Genomic DNA, 20128 nt, shown 5'->3' on the forward strand with positions numbered 1-20128 from the left:
GCAATCTTTGAACACACTTGCATATATTCAGTATAAATTATAGTTCCTTCTTTTCTGATAATTCTTTCTCAAATTCCAAAATGTCATTAAGCCCATAAACTTATTTAAAAGGCACAAAGTTGGGCTTCCCTGGTGGCACAGTGGTTAAGAATCCGCCTGCCAATGCTGAGGACGCGGGTTCGAGCCCTGATCCGGGAAGATCCCACATGCCGCAGAGCAACTGAGCCCATGTGCCACAACTACTGAGTGTGTGCTCTACAGCCCGCGAGCCACAACTACTGAAGCCTGCGCACCTAGAGCCTGTGCTCCGCAACAAGAGAAGCCACTGCAATGAGAAGCTCGCATACCACAAGGAAGAGTAGCCCCTGCTCACCGCAACTAGAGAAAGCCTGCGCACAGCAACGAAGACCCAGTGCAGCCAAAAATAAATAAACAAATTTAAATAAGTAAATAAAAATAAAAGGCACAAAGTTACAAGCAAGAATATTTTCTTTTGGTGGAATTTAACTTTCCTATGCTAAACTGATCAAGTCATATGTATAGTAAGTACTTTCCTTTCTGTTATGCAATGTTATACAATCTGAATTGAACTTTTTTTTTTTTTTTGGCTGTGTTGGGTCTTCGTTGCTGCGCGTGGGCTTTCTCTACTTGCGGTGAGCAGGAGCTACTCTTCATTGCGGTGCACGGGCTTCTCACTGCGGTGGCTTCTCTTACTGTGGAAAATGGGCTCTAGGCACGCGGGCTTCAGTAGTTGTGGCATGTGGGCTCAGTAGCTGTGGCTCTCAGGCTCTAGAGCGCAGGCTCAGTAGTTGTGGCACACAGGCTTAGATGCTCTGCAGCATGTGGGATACTCCTGGACCAGGGCTCGAACCTGTGTCCCCTGCATTGGCAGGTGGATTCTTAACCACTGTGCCATCAGGGAAGTCCTTTTTTTTAAAAAAATTTATTTATTTATTTTTGGCTGCATTGGGTCTTCATTGCTGCGCATAGGCTTTCTACAGTTGTGGCAAGTGAGGGCTACTCTTCGTTGCGGTGCACAGGCTTCTCACTGCAGGTGGCTTCTCTTGTTGTGGAGCACAGGCTCTAGGTGCACGGGCTTCAACAGTTGTGGCACACAGGCTCAGTAGTTGTGACTCGCGGGCTCTAGAGCGCAGGCTCAGTAGATGTGGTGCATGGGCTTAGCTGCTCCACGGCATGTAGGATATTCCTGGACCAGGGCTCGAACCTGTGTCCCCTGCATTGGCAGGCGGATTCTTAACCGCTTCGCCACCCCGGAAGCCCCTGAACTTCTTTCAAAAATCAAAAGAAACTTATGAAAAATGGAGAAGGAAGTGGCCTTTTCTATCGTATAAGGAAACATACCTTGATAACTTTGGACCAGATTAAATATATTCATTCTTTTGGAGGGGTGGCTGGTTTTGTTTAAAGATTTAGCCTTCTTCTATAATCAAACTTTTATATTATTCATTCATTCATTTATTTATAAAATACATAATCAAACTTTTAATCAGGAAGTTTGCACAAGGCCCTCTTAAGAAGGGAAGATGAAGATATTAGGAAAAACAATACAGAAAGCTCATTTTATCTAAAAGGGTATCTCTTCATTTTTCTATTTCTCATGTGGTTTGTGAAAATACACAGAGAATTGATTATTTCATTTTTATATGTCCCTTCAATCAAAAGGTTTATCAAACACCTAAGATTGAGAGGGATGGTGAGCCAAGGCTAATGAGATAAAAAGATAAGTGAGCTAAGCTAAATTGCAAATCTACAAAAACCTTTATCTTTCTTGGGGTAGGGGAGACATTTAAAAGGGATTTAAAAATTATACAAGATTTACAGAGTAAGCTTTAAAGGGTAAAAACAGGGAATTCCCTGGTGGCCCAGTGGTCGGGGCTCCGTGCTCTCACTGCCAAGGGCCTGGGTTTGATCCCTGGTCGGGGAACTAAGATCCCACAAGCCTTGCAGCGCAGCCAAAAAATAAATAAATAAAGAGTAAAAACAGTCCAAGTACTGGGGGAGAGGGGAATTAATATATGATACGCAGGCTGCCATGTCTCCAGGACTATATTATTTAAAACGTAATATTAGAGATCCACACATTTATCTTAGACACAAAATACTACCCTCACTGATCAAACACTATGTACAAAATGTAAAGTATCATCGCTATGGCAAGCTTTTTAGATACTATGCATCTGTAACTGCTGAATAAATTATTCAAGTTTGTTTTATTTTATAATATGTAAACTACAACCAATATGTCTATATTAAAAGTTTAAAAATGATAGCTGTTCTATTGACCTAGCAATTCCACTGCTATGAATTTATCCAGCAGATTTTCTAGAGACACCAAAATACATACATACAAGGCTATCAATTACAGTACTGTTCAAAATAGCTTTAAGAAAAAAAAAGTTAAAAAATGAGAAACAATATAAATGTCAATCAATACAGGACAATTTAAATAATTTCTGAACTTTCAATATAATGGAATTCTCTATATCCTTTAAACAGATGGACCTCTGAGTGCCAATAAATATCTAAGATGTCAAACCACTGTATATTTTCCTTTTTCTAAATAACAAAAAAAGAAATACATGTACATATACACGTGTGCTATATATGTATAGAAACTTATCAGCATTCATAAAAAACTACCAATAGTAGTATTATATCTAGGGCATGGTTCTGGGGATATGAGTGAAGGAGAACTTTTACTTAGCACTCAAGACCTCCTGTAGGGTTTTAATTTTTCAAAAGCACATCCTACTTTCATACCAAAATTACCAAGAAAAAAAAATTAACGACACTGTTTTGCCTAAGATGAAGAGTGGAACAGGATCCAGAATAATATTGGAAGCTCCGGTTCATACTTTTCAATCTTCGCCAGTATATTAAAACCAAAAGTCAAGTCAACTTTCCCGTGATGCAGCAGATTTATACTTACTCTCTGGTCTCTACCACATTAAGGGTGCTGAGTCCAGGACATAAATAACACAGAATTAGTCCCCCACTCTAACCTCATTCTGGTCTGTCTCCTCCTCCCCATTCTGGTCTATCTGCTTCAGGCATATTGGCCCCTAAAATATTCCTCAAAGGGACTTCCCTGGAGGTCCAGTGGTTAAGACTCTGTGCTCCCAGTGCAGAGGGCACGGGTTGATCCCTAGTCAGGGAACTAAGACCCTGCATGCTGCACGGCGCAGCACCCCCAACCCTCCCAAAAAAAATACTCCTCAAAGTGGTTAAGCATTCTCCTGCCCCAGACCCTGTGCACTTGCTGTTCCCTCTACCATAATGCTTATCCCCCAGATACTCAAATGGTTCACTCTCTCACTTATCTCAGGTTTCTGCTCAAATATCAGCATATCAGAGTGGCTTTCCCAACTCACACACGCTTGTATGTGCAGTATCCTACTCTTCAAAGCATACATCTCCAGTTGATGTATTACACATCTGTTTTGCCTTCCCCAGTTAGACTATAAGCTACATGAGGGTAGAGAATTTGACATGTTCACAACTCCACCCCCAGAATTTAAAACAGTCAATAAGTATTGAATGACTGATTACACATAGTACATAAAATAAAAGTAACAATCTAAGGATGCGTGGATACCAACAAGCAGAGCTGAGGAAAATTCCTTCTCCTGCTGTGTGGCAATGAGATCCTCTTACTGTCTGAAAGCATATTAGCTATCTCTTGTACTAGTGTTTATATACTGTCTATTCTTAGTTTTTCATTATTTATCTCAAGGAAATTGATTTAGGTCTGAAACAACTACCTTGAGTAACAACTGGTGTAGTGTTCAGGGGAACTTTTGCTTTACTTATGCATTTTGATGGCCTGAAATTACCTAAGAAACTGCTGCTAAGACCAGGAAAGGATCCAAATAAATAAAATACTAGGGAAAATGTACTGGTGGTCTGCAAAGCAGCAACTTACTCTGTTCTACTTTTTTTCTGAACCTGGTGGCCACATTCAATGGCTAAATTTTATTTATTTATTTATTTTTGGCTGTGTTGGGTCTTTGTTGTGGTGTGTGTGCTTCTCATTGCGGCAGCTTCTCTTGCTGTGGAGCACGGGCTGTAGGCATGCGAGCTTCAGTAGCTGTGGCACATGGGCTCTGCAGTTGTGGCTCGCAGGCTCTAGAGTGCAGGCTCAGTAGCTGTGGAGCACAGGCTTAGGTGCCCTGTGGCATGTAGGATCTTCCCAAACCAGGGCTCAAACCCGTGTCCCCTGAATTGGCAGGCGGATTCTTAACCACTGCGCCACCAGGGAAGTCCCCAAAGGCTAAATTTGTAGATAGAAAGAGAGGCCCCTTATCTTCCAATCAGCACCTTTCAACTCTAGACAAAAGCTTAGCCCAACATTTGCACCTAATCTCAGTTAAGGAGCACAAATAAGGTTTTTAAACCATTACTAGAATCCCTCAGTAAGGGGGAAAAATAAGTCATAAGAAAATAATGAAATATTCATCTATCTGTGAAGAAATGCTTATCTAGTTTATACTTACTAAAGCACACAAAGCCACAAGACCGAAAATTACAGAAGTCACAAAAGGCCAGGGTCTCATCTGTACTCCTTACCTTCAGAACCTCTTGACCAAAAAAATCTGTTTTTCTCATTTCCTTAATAGCTATGGCCATACAACCATTATTCATCACTAACTTACAGTCTATTAGTCCTCAGTAAGCTTGAACGAAGCACCGCACAATGAGATATTTAGAGATAACTGGTTTTCTGTTTTGTTTTTGCTGGAAAAATGAGAGAATTTTTCACTGGGAAAAGCTCTCAATAAACTGAATGGCCCATCACAGTTAATTTCCTTGTAACCAAATCTGTTACTATGGATAAGAGGCCAAGAAGCAGAGATGCTTTTTTTTTGGCTGCGTTGGGTCTTCATTGCTTCTCGCGGGCTTTCTCTAGATGCAGAGAGCAGGGGCTACTCTTCCTTGTGGTGTGTGGGCTTCTCATTGCAATGGCTTGTCTTGTTGCAGAGCATGGGCTCTATGCATGCAGGCTTTGGCAGTTGCGGCTTGCGGGCTCTAGAGTGTAGGCTCAGTAGTTGTGGCGCACGGGCTTAGGTGCTCCGTGGCACGTGGGATCTTACCGGACCAGGGCTGCAACCCATGTCCCCTGCAATGGCGGGAGGATTCTTAACCACTGCGCCACCAGGGAAGTCCCAAAGATGCTTTTATTCAAGCGGGCAATTCAGAGTTACTCTGAGGAGTGATCACTGAAGAGCCTAAGAAGCTAAGTCGCAATGGAACACTGAACATTTCTGGGTGATCCTAATTCCAGAGGGAGAGAGAACCACATATCACAGGGTGTCATGAGGCTTGGGCACACTTACCTAGGGAGTTACAGCCTGGTGTAGGACACTTCATATTGAAATTGTAGCTTTCATGGAAGCGGCGGCGCTTGGGGCGATGAGAGAGATCACTGCCTGAGTCCTTCAAGGACATGTCCTTGGCAATGCTCTCATCGTGAGAAACGTTGGGGCTGGAGATGTCTATATCAGACTCGGAAGAAGGGGCATTTCCAGTTGGCGTTCGAGGTGGAGACTCATCGTGATCAGCGGTGTTTTTAGTTTCTAAAGTAAAAGCAATTGGTAGAACTCATGAATGGGGTTTATTTTATTTAGAGGGTTATTATATTCAGAAGAGCTTATGGGCTTTCCAAGACCCTCTTTCTACGATTTAACCAGTAACTTTTAGCCACTTATCTGCCATAAAACTAAATAGAAAATGAAGAGAAACTAATAACATCATTCCTCTTTTGCAACTTTAAATCCTGACTAAAATTCCATTTGGAGTTTACCTAATGCATTTTACTTATCTGTGTTTCTCCCAAGCCCCAAATCATGGGTAATCAAAACTGGATGGGAATAAATCTTTAAAAAACATTACCACCCCACTCTCCTTCCAGGAGATACACAGGATGGAAGATAAACGAAAATGGTTCTTTCTGGATGACACTGAACAGACTTGGTGTGAGACTGTGAATGGACCTGACTAACTCTAAATTAGGGGTTGCAAACCAAATGTCTACCGGGGCTGAGCAAGGCCAAATCGAGAGCTGACTGTCCCTCTCAAGGGGACAACTACTACTCAGTTCCAGCCAATTATTACTGTGGTGAATGGCCACCTAATGTTCCCAGAGCTTTCCATTTTTTAAAAGAAACTAGTAACTCAGGTTTTTACATGAAATCTTTGTTTTTTCAAATACTGGCAACAAAACTTTTTTTAAAAAGTAAATACGGTTCCATCAAACCAGCTGACCAGACTTCCCTGGTGGTCTAATGGTTAAGACTCTGAGCTTCCACTGCAGGGGCCGCCGGTTCCATCCCTGGTTGGGGAAGTTACACATGCTGTGGGGTGTTGGCAGGCTAAAAGCCTAAAGCCTTTCATCTAAGGCCTCTGATTTGGGCTGCTGAATCACAACCTCAATACCTTACCATTCCCCATTACTGACGGGTCACTCCTCTTCAGAAATTCAGAGATAAATGGACTGACAAGCAGGCTGTAAGAAAATGTGCTTTAAGCCTTCTTCATCTGTGGGTAAGAGGTACCCAGTCCCTTTTGCCTACTGCAGGTCCAATCAAATATATTCCAGCTACTCTGGACCTCAAGAGTACTAGAGTACCAAACTTGACCTCAGCAAGACACAGAAAAGGAATCAGACACACCAGCATTCACCTAGCTGAATTCTGTATTGGGCATCTATCTATCAGCAGTGGCTCCAAGCCTCCCTTAAGAGGAAACTGACTAGACCCTCTCTGTAATGGGTCCAAATCATACCACACCCACTCACCTCTATCTGAAAAGTCAACCACTTGCTCAGTTTCTGAGCCAGATGAACGAGTCTGCCGAAGAGGGTATTTTTTCGGAGTCACTGGGGTAGGCTGCTGCTGACTACGGGTCACTCTCCTGGTAGAATAAGCAGGCTCCTCAGTGCCAAAAGACTGCAAATTTCGAACAGGACTGGAATCTGATCCCGATTTTTAAAAACAATAAAACAATTAAAGAAAAAAGAAGGAAATCTGTTTTATTTCCCAGTGGTATGACTTATTAGCACATAGGCCCTCCTCTTCATATTTCACAAAATCCAACAAATCCTCAAAATACCCATTTTATTGAACTAAATATAAGCAAAATAGATCAGGTATAGAGATGCAATACAGCAAGGAATTAATAGTTTAGGCTCTGGAATCAAGACTGAACGTGATTCAATTCCACTTCATCATACTAACTAGCTGTGGCATCTTGGGCAAGTTAATCTCTCCAAGCCTGTTTCCTGATCTATAAAAAATGGGGCAAAACTAGTAGCATATTCCTCATACATTTTGTGTGAGAATACGTGGAATAATTCATGTAAGGCACCTAACATGATCCCTAGGTAGTTAAATCTAGTGCTTTATAAATGTTAGCTACGTCCTCTCTTTCTTCCTTTATCTAACCCACCAGAAAACAGATGCTCTGCTACTAAAGGTGTATCAATATACGAATATTTCCTTTCCTTAAGGATCTCTTTTTTTTCTTCCTGATTACCCTATCTGATACCCTAAAGCAAAATAGTATTAGATTCGTAAAGGGCAAGGCAAGACTACAACTTTTAAAATTCTTTTGGATAGAGAAGTCTATTCTGAAGCACCCAGTAGCCTTTTCTCATCTCTACTCTGATAACACTCAAAAAAGGAATAAAAGAAATTCAGAGCTAAAATTAAAGCATATTTTAATCAACAAAAAATCCTAACATGTATATCTTACAGATTCTGCAAAGAAGAAAACTGAAATTCTCCAACTCTTGTGTAAAAGTTAGCACACAGCTAGGTTTTCAGTTTGCATACCTCCAGGGGGCTCCATTCACAAGGTACTGATAGTCTACATTTGCTTTAGAGAGGGTCATCTTACATGGACCACACTGTGAACGGTGCCCCATGGAGTTGTGTGACTCAGTGGTCATAAAGTATAACTAGAAAGAGACCCGGAGCTCGTGTAATTCCTAGCTATTTTGAATATTTACAACTTTCAGGTGTCCAGGGCATGATCAATTATACTTTCTAAGAACACTTATGCCCATTCCTTTGCATATACTGTACTCTCTACCTATAATAACACTTTCCCATCTTTCAACTTGTAAATTCCTACTAGATCCCGTAAGATTTCCATATCTGGGCTTCCACGGTACTCTATGCAAACCTCTCTCAGAGCCGGTTCCACAATGCATTACCATACCAGTTTACATCCCGAACTAAACTGTGAGCTCCTTGAGGGCAGGAAGTATGATTTTTCTATCATGGTATTCCAGTACATAGCATAGTACCTGAATTATAGTAGCCATTTATCAATATTCCCATTATGCCAAAAGATAAAACTTAAAAGTTGAGAAATCAAGAGACAACATCTATACTTCAGCTCAAATATTACATTCAAAAATAAAGTAAGGAACAGTTGCTGAGAATGTTCCCACTTTCTTGCTTGAAAGAAGAGATGTTCTTCTCTCATTTTGCAACATGCTTATACAAAGCACTAACCAAATCAACACTGTTTAAGCGCTCTAAGTATATTATATTTTCCCTCTTAACTTATTATCGCCTGTTGATCATCAGCTTTTTGTATTCATTATAACTTTCTTTCTTCCCCAGGGAATCCCAGAGCAGAGCCAAGAGGGTTTAGGGGTACCCTCCAAATCTAAGCCCAGATAGCTAATTGCACTAGAGAACCTTCTGACACCAAGATTCTCTGTTCTTTACTACCAAAGCAAAATTCTGGGTATTTACAATTGATAGTTAGGTCAACTATTTATATTTATTACCTGTACCTGACTATATTACAGAATTAAACGTGGCTTTAAAAGTATTGGGTCTCCTATAATAACAAGTTCAAGAGACTATTTTAAGTCCCTAGGCCTAAACCATTCTAACGAAAGTGAAAAGATAGCATTCTCATTTTACTGATAGGGAAACAGTAATCTATAAAAAATTAAATGACTCAGGACATACATGTGTCACACACCTATTAAACCAGACATAGTTCCTTTGGGTCTACAAATTGGACAGTACCTCCAACAGAACCATTTTTAAAAACCTGATACTTCGCAGTCATTTACTCTGCATTTTACCAGATTCTGTCATCAACATCAAGACATGGGACCAGTTTCCACAGTAACTAGCACCATAATGTGATGTCCAGTCAGCTGTGAGGTGTGGTCAGGAAGAAGGAAGCCGCCTTTTACCTTGGGAACTCTGGCTTAGTCGGGCTGAGGAGCGGGTGACTCGGGCAGATCGCCGGGATGTGCCGTCACTCTCTGAACTGTCTGTGTGCTCGAGATCTGTAGAAAAATCGGAATCTTCGGTTCCATCTGAACTACTGCCTGCATTCCTCTGTAACACCATAGATCCAAACATTAGCACAGAAACATTTACTCTGTGGGTCTGAATTAACACTGGGAAAAAAACGAACTGTGATACTGAAAACACCAAGTTCAAACCTAAGAAAGGATTCCACAGACAACTTTCCTTTATTTAGAGCATTTAAATGAAACAACCTACAAATAATGCACCCTTATTAAATAAACACAGAAAGAGAATTCTTACTGTATTATCGTTAATTCTGAAACAAGTCCATCTGGAGGTCAGTACCACAAACTGGAAAGTATTCTACTCAAAACAGATCGGTTGACATAACCATGTACTTACAGAAAGTCCAGAGTAATGAGAAAAATGTTAGTACTAGACCCCATTGAAATTCAGAGTAGCTTTTGTACAAAGTCTCCATCAACAGCTATTACATTTTAAAAAACTACACACTAATTCAAAATGTCATGGTCCACAACTCTGATCCCAAAAGAACTTAAGGAGAAAAAGAGTAACATTCTTCTTTCTTATCTACTTTTGAAGTTTCTCCACATGAATGGCAGAAGTGCTTTAAGAAAGCGGGGAAGGGAGCGGCTTGCACATGAAGACTCATAGGTATGCAAAAACAAAAGGTTTTTAAAAATCATCTTTTAGGGCTTCCCTGGTGGCGCAGTGGTTGAGAGTCTGCCTGCCGATGCAAGGGACACAGGTTCGTGCCCCGGTCCGGGAAGATCCCACATGCCGCGAAGCGGCTGGGCCCGTGAGCCATGGCCGCTGAGGCTGCGCGTCTGGAGCCTGTGCTCCGCAACGGGAGAGGCCACAACAGTGAGAGGCCCGCGCACCGCAAAAAAAAAAAAAAAAAAAAAAATCATCTTTTAAATAATTATTTGTCAATTGTTAGCCTCCTGAGGCATGATTAACCATAAAGATAACTTTTATCAACTGAGCATTAACACTATACCTTTTACTAAACCAGAAAGAGAAATGTATTTGCTAAAAGAATAAAAAACAAAAAAACACCAAAGTTTCAAATTACAAGTCCCCAATTCTTTATTCAAAACCCTCAGGACCAGCTGTATTTAGAATTCATGACTTTTTAGAATTTTGGAAAGGGAATAATTTGCATATATGCTGCAAATAACACCATTTCTGCAGCAAAATATGTAAACAATCACACTAAATGAGACACACGAAAACTCAGGACAGTTTAGGACAGGTTTTGTCACCAAATAAGTTACTAGAAAATCTACATTTTCAAGAGCTCTTTGTATATGGGAATTGAAGAAAGGGGACTGTGGGCCTATTCCAAGGCACCAGTACTATTCCTGCATTTGGTAAGCCTTAACATAAATACCACCTGTCAATGTACGTCATTTTAGGAGACATTAAAAAGTGTAAATATTTGAAAGCCTCTGTGAAGAGAAACATTTCTTCAGAAGTGAACAATACCACCCAATTTTCCAAATATTTCAAGTCTAATCTGCCCAGATAATGAGTGGAGGCCCCAGAGAGGGTCACAGAAAATTGACAGGATAAAAGGGGGAATCTTAAAGGTCATCTAGTCCAATTACCCAGATATTTGAATCCCTGATCATCTCTGACCATCCCTTCCTGGCTTGACTGTACAACTCAGTTCTTCTCTCTGGCTTTCACCAATCTACTTCTCATCTTATTCCAGAACAGACTTAATTGCTCTCCCACTTCTCTGACATTAAGCTTTGTACATTACTGCCAAGTAGAGAATTTACTAGATCCTTCTACAGTTATTTATATGTCTGTTTTCCCCATCAGACTCTGATTTCCTTAAGCCAGGGTTCACGTCTAATTAATTTCTGAATCCCCAGCAACCAGCACGTAGCAAGTAGTCAATAAGCATTTGTTGAACTGAATTAGATTTGTTCTGTAGTCCTGGCTCTGCCATTGCCTAATTGAGTAGCTTGGGGAACTCCAATAAGCCTCTGTTTAGCTGAGAAAAGAAGGGATGGGAGTGTCCTTAGGTGATTTCATAAGTCCCATCTAATTCTACAAAGTTTCTGATTTTACGAACTGCATTTTCTAGGCGCTGTCCAACTAAGGAAACAATAATAATTACAGCGTAGGAGCAACAGGCCAGAGTGAGATCCCTTGGGAGTGGGCGCTGGTTCTCCACCACCCAGTCCTCTGCTTTGTTGTGTCCCCCGCGGGGAAAGGAAGGATGCTCCAAAACCCCGCCTCTCCTCCTATGAGCATCTCCAGACGGAAGAGAGGGGGATTCGTGCCACCCAATCGCGGCCCCGCTAAACCGCGCCCCCACAGGACAGACTGCCAAGCCCAGCCAATCAAGAGAAAAGGGATCGTTCTCTACCGCCAGTAGGAGAGCGGTGGGGCCGGGCCCAGACACCGCCCCCACACGCGGGGAGGTGACCGTTGAGCCCAAATGGGCGGTGTCACCAGCCAATCAATATGCTTCTAGACGTTTCAGCGACCAGTTAACGAGAAGAACGCCTCCGAGCCAGGCAAGCAGAGGGCGGGAATAGTTGCAAGCATAGGCCGAGGCCAGGGTCGGGCCCACATTTTTCTGTTGGGTATGGACAGAAGAGAGGGTTGCTGAGCTAGGTTCGGGGGAGCGGGAAGTTGGAATCCAACCACTGTGAGGCGTGGCCAACTGCGTCACGTTGCTCAAAAGACTGTCCTTAGAAACCCGCCATCCCTCCTGTCCCGTTCCTCTCACCTTCCTTCGCGGCATTGCCGGCGGCTGCGGCCCGACGGTTCCGATTCGGGCAGCGGCGGCAGCAGCAGTAGGAACGGTGGCTCCGGCGGGCTCCGTGGCGGCCTCTGTAGCAGTCCCAATCCTGCGTACGATCCCAAGTGCCTCTTGCTTCACAGCGTCTACAGCCTTCTGCGCAGGCGCCGCGGGCTGAGGCGCTTTTTCCTCTACTTCCGGCTGGGGTTCGCGTCACCTGACGTTGCGGGTCAGAGAGGATGCTGGGAGGTTCGCTCCTCCGGTGAGGCTACTGAGCGCCATTTTGGACTTGGTCAGGAAGTGACACCGATGGTGGAAACCGGGGTGAGCCGTGTTTAGTTAGGGGAATGGCACCCTTTGTAGGCGTGGGTAGCCATTCCTGTTTGGGGCAGAAGCCCGACAGTTGAAGTTAACGGTTCTCATCTTTACCTTGGGCAACATTTCCCTTCCCGGTCGTTTTCATTTCCGAAGTCGGAGAAGGAAAGCCCCAGAATCCATCAGGTTGCTGAGGTTTAACGCCTTCGTCGCCGAATTGGCTAAAGGACGTTTCCGTTTATGACATAAACTCAAAGTTGGGAAGGGGTATTTTGCAGAAGAAACTATATTTTAACAGCCATCCTGTGTCTCAAAGTGGTGAGAATGGGGGCTTGTGAAAGGAACGAAAGGGTAGCGTCTATCATCGGGAAGTTTCTTGTCTGGTAGAGGAGACATTGTCCTTGCCCTTAGCGAACAGCAAGTAAGTTAATCCGATCACTCGCGAAAGGAGACAGAACCATTCTCCAGAAGCTGTAGCTCCGAAGAATTACCAATTTAGTTCTGTGGTGAGCACATTCTGTATGGGTTTGAGAGCCTTGGGTGGCCCGCAGGGTGAGAGTGTGCGCCATAGCAGAGCCGGAGAAGCATTGAACCCGTTAGCCCAAGTGACCTCTCGAATGCAGATGCTGGAGCCAGGAGTTGGGGGAAGGGGGAAGAGGAAGGAATATTTTTAGTAAAGCTGGAGCTCAGAAAGGCGTTGATTTTTAAATAATAGTGAGAGCGCCTTGAAAGGAGAAGTTTTGGAAGATGTAAGGCTAGAAGAGTCATAAGAAAAGGCTGGGAAGTGGACAGCAGGCATTGAGGATTTAGCCTCGCTGGAAGAAAAGCCTTGAGAAGACCAAGGCTTGGCCCAGAGCTCATGGGTGGAATCCAGCCCAGCTCAATCATTAAGTTAGGATCCTGGACCCCAGTTTCACCTGAGGGTAGCTAAGATGGAGATTTCCCCCTGGAGCTGAGCTAAGGAACAAAGCTGCAGAAGGTAAACAACTGATTAATGTGCTGAACAGAGGACGCTGAAGAATTGAAGTTCCAGACCCTTGGTCAGTACTCTCCTTGGAGATATCCTGGGCTGGTGTTAACACAGGAAGCTTTTAGTATTTAGTGTTTAGCTTTTAATGTTTACTATAAATACCTTTGAATAATTTACTTAGGTTGAATTGTACATAAGAGCTTGTTTGGAAAGGGCTCATGTTTCTTCTTTTGTATCCCCTCAGGACTTAAGCATTTAATTTCACACTATTACTGTTATTTTGCACTTACTGGAGTGTTCCTGAGGTTACTCTTGGATGTTGTGGCTCCCCGACTATTGGTAAGGAGCTCTAATGTTAAGAGCATATCTCATTTTTTTTAATACCATCCTTAATATTACCCAGAGCTGGGCTTCCCTGGTGGCACAGTGGTTAAGAATCCACCTGCCAATTCAGGGGACACAGGTTCAGGCCCTGTTCTGGGAAGATCCCACATGCCGCTGAGCAACTAAGCCCATGTGCCACAACTACTGAGCCTGTGCTCTAGAGCCCGCAAGCCACAAGTACTGAGCCCACACGCCGTAACTACTGAAACCCGTGCGCCTAGAGCCTGTGCTCCACAGCAAGGGAAGACACCGCAGTGAGAAGCCTGCACACCGCAGCGAAGAGTAGCCGCGGCTTCCTGCAACTAGAGAAAAGCCTGCGCGCAGCAACGAAGACCCAACGCATCCAAAAATAATAAATAAATAAATAGTACCCAGACCACACTCTATGTACAGTAAATTCTTGCTAGTCAATCAGAATATGTTTACTGTTTCACAGTCTCTGAATGTATAGCACTCAAAGATGGTGAAGTATCCCTCCCTAGAAATTAGTGTTTTAGAATAAAATCCTGACTTAGCCATTCAAAATACAAACACCAGCATTACAGATGTTCAACATTAGTTAATCCCTTACACCGAATTTTCAAACACTGCAGGTAGCATTAAAAGAGTTTACAGTTTCCTTTAGACATGGTTCTTGTCCTGGGAAGGTGTACCCTCTGGCAGAAAGATGAAAAAACTAACACCAAGAAGGTAGAAATGTGATCGTAAGGTGTGTACTAGGTGTGTACACACTAAAGGTGTGTACTAAAGATGAAAGTCAAACAGCTAGGTGTGTGTGTGTATATATATATATACATATATATATATATATTTTTTTGGCTGCATTGGGTCTTCGTTGCGGTACGTGGGCTTCTCATTGCGGTGGCTTCTCGTTGCAGAGCACAGCCTCTAGGTGCATAGGCTTCAGTAGTTGCAGCACGTGGGCTCAGTAGTTCAGTAGTTGTGGCGCACGGGCTCAGTTGCTCCCTGGCATGTGGGATCTTCCTGGACCAGGGATCAAACCTGTGTCCCCTGCATTGGCAGGCCGATTCTTAACCACTGCGCCACCAGGGAAGTCCCTTTTTTTTTTTTAGCTAGGTATATTTAGAATGGGGAAGGGGAAATCCTAAAAGCTTTCTGCTCTCTTCCTTTCTTTTTTTGAACCAAACATAATCTTTACTTTGAGTTTTATTTTCATCATGATACAGTTATTGCTCAAAGCAGGAACTGATGTTCGTTTCAAAGCCTTTTACCAGTTGCCCCCTGCCCACACTCGTACGCCAGACTTCACATGGGTAGCTCCACTGCTCTTCCTGCTTTTATGCTTTCACACAGGCTTTTCTTCCTGCCTTGATGCATCTCACAACCTTCTTTAATATTTACTTTCTTCAGAAGGTCTTTCCTGATTTATTCTTCCTAAGGTATTAGGGCATAGTGATTTATGTTATTTTGCACTTACTGCTTTATGTGTACTTTTCCTTATACAGTTTGGTAGATGTTCTGTTTCCCTCTCTCCTTCCCTAAAAAGTAAGAGGAACATAACTCCTCTTTGTTTTACTCATCAGGTCTTCTAGCATCCAGTACAGGGTTTGATGTCAGATCTGGATTTGAATTTTAGCTCTGTCGCTTTCTGTCTGCATTGCTCTTGGACAAGTTATAAAATTTACCTGTGCCTGAGTTTTCTCATCTGTGAAGTGGAGATGAGAATAGCCACTTCACAGGGTTGTTATAAGGATTAAAGGAAATGACTGTTATAGAGAGCTTAGCACAGTTCCTGACAGAGTAAGTGCTCTTACTCTGGCAATAAATGGCTGTTGTTACTGATATTTATTATTCCAGTTACCCTAGTTATGGCAGTAACATCTTAATGTTTGTGAATATAGCTTTATATGGTCTCGATGTTTGATTACCCAGGCATTATATGTCAGGCATTGAGTCAAAGCAAGATGGATAAAACATCGTGTTTCCCCAGGCCAGTAAGCTTGTTGTTCCAAAACACTATAAGGGTATTAATGGAAAAATAGAAAGATGAGCAAGGTTCAGAAGTGCTACAGAGGAGGAAGTGGACGGTTTTATCAGGAGAGTTTAGGAAAGGATGCATAGAGGAGGTGAAACGAGTAGAACTTCATAGGACGAATAAGTTTGCCAGCGGACAAGGAGAGTAAGGGCTTCCTATGCAGAGGGAACAGCATGTGCAAAAAGCACAGAGGTGTGGAGCAGTCACACACGCAGGTGTGTGACTAAGGGCATGACTGGATTTGGAGTGGTTGACATAAGAAGAGGCATGAATGGTTTTAGGAACAAGTTCATGCAGAGCCTTGAATGCCCTGCTGAGGAGCCTGGGCTGGAGGTGAGGGGGAATCTCTGAAGGACTTTAATCAGAGGAGTCCCACGATTAGACTTGAACTTTAGAGATCTTTTTCTGAAAGCTGTGAGGGGGACTGATCAGAGTGGCAGGGAGACCAGTCAGAATGCTTCCATAGTAATACCCTTACCCAGAGCTGAGGAGGAACCAAACAGGGCAGGGGTAGCGGGGGTAATCTTTTGTGTATGTTCTTATGAAGTTTCTTTCTCATACCTGTATCTTGTCTCCTCAGTTACATTTGAAGCTCCCTAAAAGATCCTTCAATTTCCTTTCAAATGCTCCCCTTGCCAGTAAAATGGTGGGTACCATATTTCAAATACAAAGTGTAGTTGTCCATTGTTTGCTTCAAAGGCCTGGGAGTTCCTGGAGGTTGGGAGCCTTGCCTGGCTGGCCACATCGTCTCCAGCTTCTCCCTTGCTGGCATCTAAAAGGGCTCGGTAAATGGTGTGGCCTCTGCCAGGTGTTCGCTCAGTTAGGAAAGACTTGCACAGAACCAGCCACCCTCTCACCTCTAAGCCTTTTTTGACCAGGAGGGGTTAGGGATAGCAGTTTCCTCTGTGTGCAGATAACTGTCCTGTAAGGTGGGAGAGCATGCCTTGACCTTTTAAAGACAATGCTAGTGTAGCCAGGCCAATCTCGCAACTTCTGAGTAAAAGTATTGGCCTAGTCTCTGTCCCTCTGCAAGAATCTCAGAATTTGCTGATGTGACCATAATTCATATTAAAATCTTTTCACTCACAGCTGCCTTAAAAATAGAGTCAGCAGAAATAAATAAACAAATAAGTAAATACTTTTTTTTAATTGAAAAAAATAGAATCAGTGAGGTCATTAGTGGTCCCTCCTTTCTTACTCTTGCTGGAGATGGCCTGAAACTTCTCTTACCTTCTTGGTTAATTTGGTTCTTGGATCACCTTATCCACCACCCACCCCAGCCCTGCCCTGGGGGAAGGTATTGGACAGATCCCAGCAGGCTCGGTCACTGTTGCCCACCTCTGTAGCTGGGGTTATAAATAACGGCCAAAACTAAATAGTCAAATAACTGCATTTTGAAAATTGCTAAAAGTAAAAAAAAAAATCACTCTGATCCTGATTCAGTAGCAGTTCTTCTCCCACTCCTGCCCTTCATCTCCCCCTTTCTTCCACTTATCTACCTCCCTTTCCCCATCCAAGCTCCCTAGGGAAGCCAATCTGAGCACAAAGCCCTCATACAATGAAGACATCCTTTTCCTTATTTGACAGGGCCAGAGCCTCCAGGGCTGTAGTTATAGTTACACAATGTTGTTATGGCAGCAGAGGCCTCAGGGCAACATATGTTCCTGGGTGGTAATTGGGTTTGCTTTAACAGACTGTCTCTCCCTGGGTTCTCCATGCCCAAATTCACTTATCAAGAAAACCAGGGAATTGCTGTTATGGACGGGCCTTCTTTTTTTATTTTTAATTCTAGCAAAACCAAATTCTTTATTCCCCAGGATAGAATGTACTCTGTGATCATGGGTTGAGACTTTTTAGACTGCAGACATTTTCATTTATTCATTCAACTTATTGAACATCTGATAAGTGCTAGGCATTGGGTAGGAGCTGAGTGCACACTGTGAATAAACACACATGGTCTTTTCCTCCTCCAGCTGACGATTTAGGACAAGTGTGTATAGGAGGGGGCTGGGGGAGTATGACGTTCACCGGCACCAACCCCCTCCACCTTTTCAAAAGTTACTAACACAGTATAATAACACTAAATAAATGTCTGAAAAAATAAAAGACATCCTTAATCTCACTGGTGCCATAGAGCTATTTTTATTTTTTGCATATTGCCTTCCAATTTTTCTCCACATGTGTACATTTTATTACATGTACACGTTTTGTATAAATGCACTCATTGTTTACATGAAATTTCATATTTTTTACACATTCTCAATATTTCCCGTGTTTATCTGTAGTCCTCATAATTGTAATTGTAATTGCCGTGTGCCATTGCAATGTGGCTCTGTGACATAATGTGCCCTCACTCCCCTATTTGGGATTATTGAGTGTCTTTTAAGTCAAATAATGCTGCAGTGAGAGTCTGCATGCATCTGTAGCTCTCCTGTTTTTATTTCTGCCTCTTATACGTTGCTTTATTTCTTTCCCCAAAGACTTGCCCAAATTTAAAGTGTCACCATCATTGTGGGAGGATACCAATTTTAAGATGTTCCCAGAACTGAGTGTTACCACTTAATAAAATCTTGCAAGTTTAGTAAAAAAATGAAAACTGCACCTCAAATGTGCTTTTCGTTTTATTTCTAGTTAGGATAGACTTCAGTCTTCCATGTGTTTCTTTACTAGTCCTGTTTCCTCTTCCATGAAATCCTATGTATTACTCATTTCTCTACTGAGGTCTTGATGATTTTCTTTTAAGTTTGTGTGAAAGATGCTTTGTCTGAGCCACATTCAGCTATGGAATCAGTGTTACTAAGAAAGCAGAAGATTTGCTTCATAATGATTTCTCTAGTTGTTTCTCCTCACTCTTTCTCTCTGGCTTCCCTATTACCTCTAGTGGTAAACTCTTTGTCAATTATGCATGCTATTAAGAAGGAGAATGATATTATGAACAGAATGTGTAGATGACATGGATGAAAGCAGTGGGGAGGCAGGTTATGTCTTACCTCAGCAAGAACTGAGGGGCCGCTTTAAAAGCTGTAGTCACGGGGCTTCCCTGGTGGCGCAGTGGTTGAGAGTCCGCCTGCCGATGCAGGGGACACGGGTTCGTGCCCCGGTCCGGGAGGATCCCACATGCCGTGGGGCTGCTGGGCCCGTGAGCCGTTGGCCGCTGAGCCTGCGCGTCCGGAGCCTGTGCTCCACAACGGGAGAGGCCACAGCAGTGAGAGACCCGCGTACCGCAAAAAAAAAAAAAAAAAAAGCTGTAGTCACTCTTGCCCACTGTAGAAACTTTGAAGATGGTCGTGTTGACACTATTTTCCTGATGACCTAGGAGAAACTGAGTACTAGGAAAAAAATTCGCAAACCAGTCAACTTCAGGAGGATGAAAAATGACCCTGCCTTCTGCCGTTTGTAAACTGAGGGTCATTTCATTTGTTGGGAGATGCTTTCCCAGGAACTGGGGCCAGGAATGGTTCTCTCTGAGTCACTTACACATGCTCAGTCAATCTCCCTTGTGACTAATTGTACCCAAATGTGAATCAACTGCCAGGGTGAGGGATGCGAGCTACAACTAGGAAAATAATTTCTCTATTTAAGGTAAATCAGCACATAACATGGTCCAAACTCACAACCCTGCTCTTCTTAGTCTTGCTGTAACCAACTGCGATTACTGACCCAACCCAATCTCAGAAGTTAAGGATGATTTTCTTACTAGTCTGGAAATTACTTGAGGATGAGTGGGCATCTGGTCATTTTTTTTACCTGCCTAGCCTTGCCAGTAGATGTCACTACACCAGACCACATTCTCCAAAGATAGGCCTGGAAGGAAAGAGAGGGCTTCAGAAAGGCCAAGTCCAACCATCATGACCCTATTCTCCCATGGCTTCCATTAATAACTCCAAACTATCAGGAATATGTATATACATGGTTCCAGACAGTACTAAGGCCTGAACTCAGAAGGCCAAGACCTCAGGTTCTGGGCAGAGTCAGAGTTCTTATCCAGAGGCCTTCCCCAGATTGGGTGGGGCGCACAGCTGCTGTAGGAAGGGTGGCAGGGTGAGAAGACCATTTAAATGGGGGGGGTACACATGATAGACTTATCAAGGAACAAGAGCCATAGGCTTGGGGCTGTTCCAAATGTCACTGTGGGGCTGATACCTCAGGCAAAGCACTCCACCCACCCTCCACCCCTGCCCCTCTGTCCATACTGACAGTGTCCATCCCTTGACTGAGGGCTGCCAGGCTGGGGCCGGTTCATCAGCTTTGGGCCTCCCCAGGGCCAGCCAGACATAGCCACACCATGCCAGGAAACTGGGAAAGTTCCTAACAGTTCAGACTATCATTACTGTTCCCCTTCAAGACAAGTATAAGCAGCATTAATAATCTGGGGAAAAAAG

The 20128-nt window shown here is 43.2% G+C and overlaps 1 protein-coding gene and 1 long non-coding RNA gene across 7 annotated transcripts in view; one reads left to right on the top strand and one right to left on the bottom strand.

Annotated features, from left to right (window-relative positions):
- Positions 1 to 12237, bottom strand: part of KAT7 (lysine acetyltransferase 7) — a 33279-nt gene extending 21042 nt beyond the window's left edge. For 4 of the 5 annotated variants that reach the window (XR_010937329.1, XR_010937328.1, XM_067714935.1 and 1 more), the window contains exons 1-4: positions 12070 to 12237; positions 9239 to 9386; positions 6815 to 6991; positions 5355 to 5594 (exon numbers count right to left, since the gene is read on the bottom strand). Coding sequence is in view for 3 of the 5 variants with exons in the window: in XM_067714935.1 (XP_067571036.1) it covers positions 5355 to 5594; positions 6815 to 6991; positions 9239 to 9386; positions 12070 to 12084 (580 nt within the window). In the remaining 2 variants the exon portion in view is untranslated. The remainder of the gene's footprint in view (positions 1 to 5354; positions 5595 to 6814; positions 6992 to 9238; positions 9387 to 12069) is intronic. The other variant, XM_067714936.1, reaches the window with a different exon arrangement.
- A 136-nt stretch (positions 12238 to 12373) lies between these two features.
- LOC137212049 (uncharacterized) lies at positions 12374 to 14126 on the top strand. 2 transcript variants are annotated; one of them, XR_010937330.1, is made up of 3 exons: positions 12374 to 13436; positions 13611 to 13705; positions 13821 to 14126. It is a non-coding gene; the product is annotated as an uncharacterized lncRNA (long non-coding RNA). The 2 variants fall into 2 exon arrangements; XR_010937331.1 differs by having other exon boundaries at positions 12374 to 12902.
- Positions 14127 to 20128: the final 6002 nt, after the last annotated feature.

The sequence above is a fragment of the Pseudorca crassidens genome, chromosome 19 (genome assembly GCF_039906515.1).
Source record: "Pseudorca crassidens isolate mPseCra1 chromosome 19, mPseCra1.hap1, whole genome shotgun sequence".
In the NCBI taxonomy this organism is placed as follows: domain Eukaryota; kingdom Metazoa; phylum Chordata; class Mammalia; order Artiodactyla; family Delphinidae; genus Pseudorca; species Pseudorca crassidens.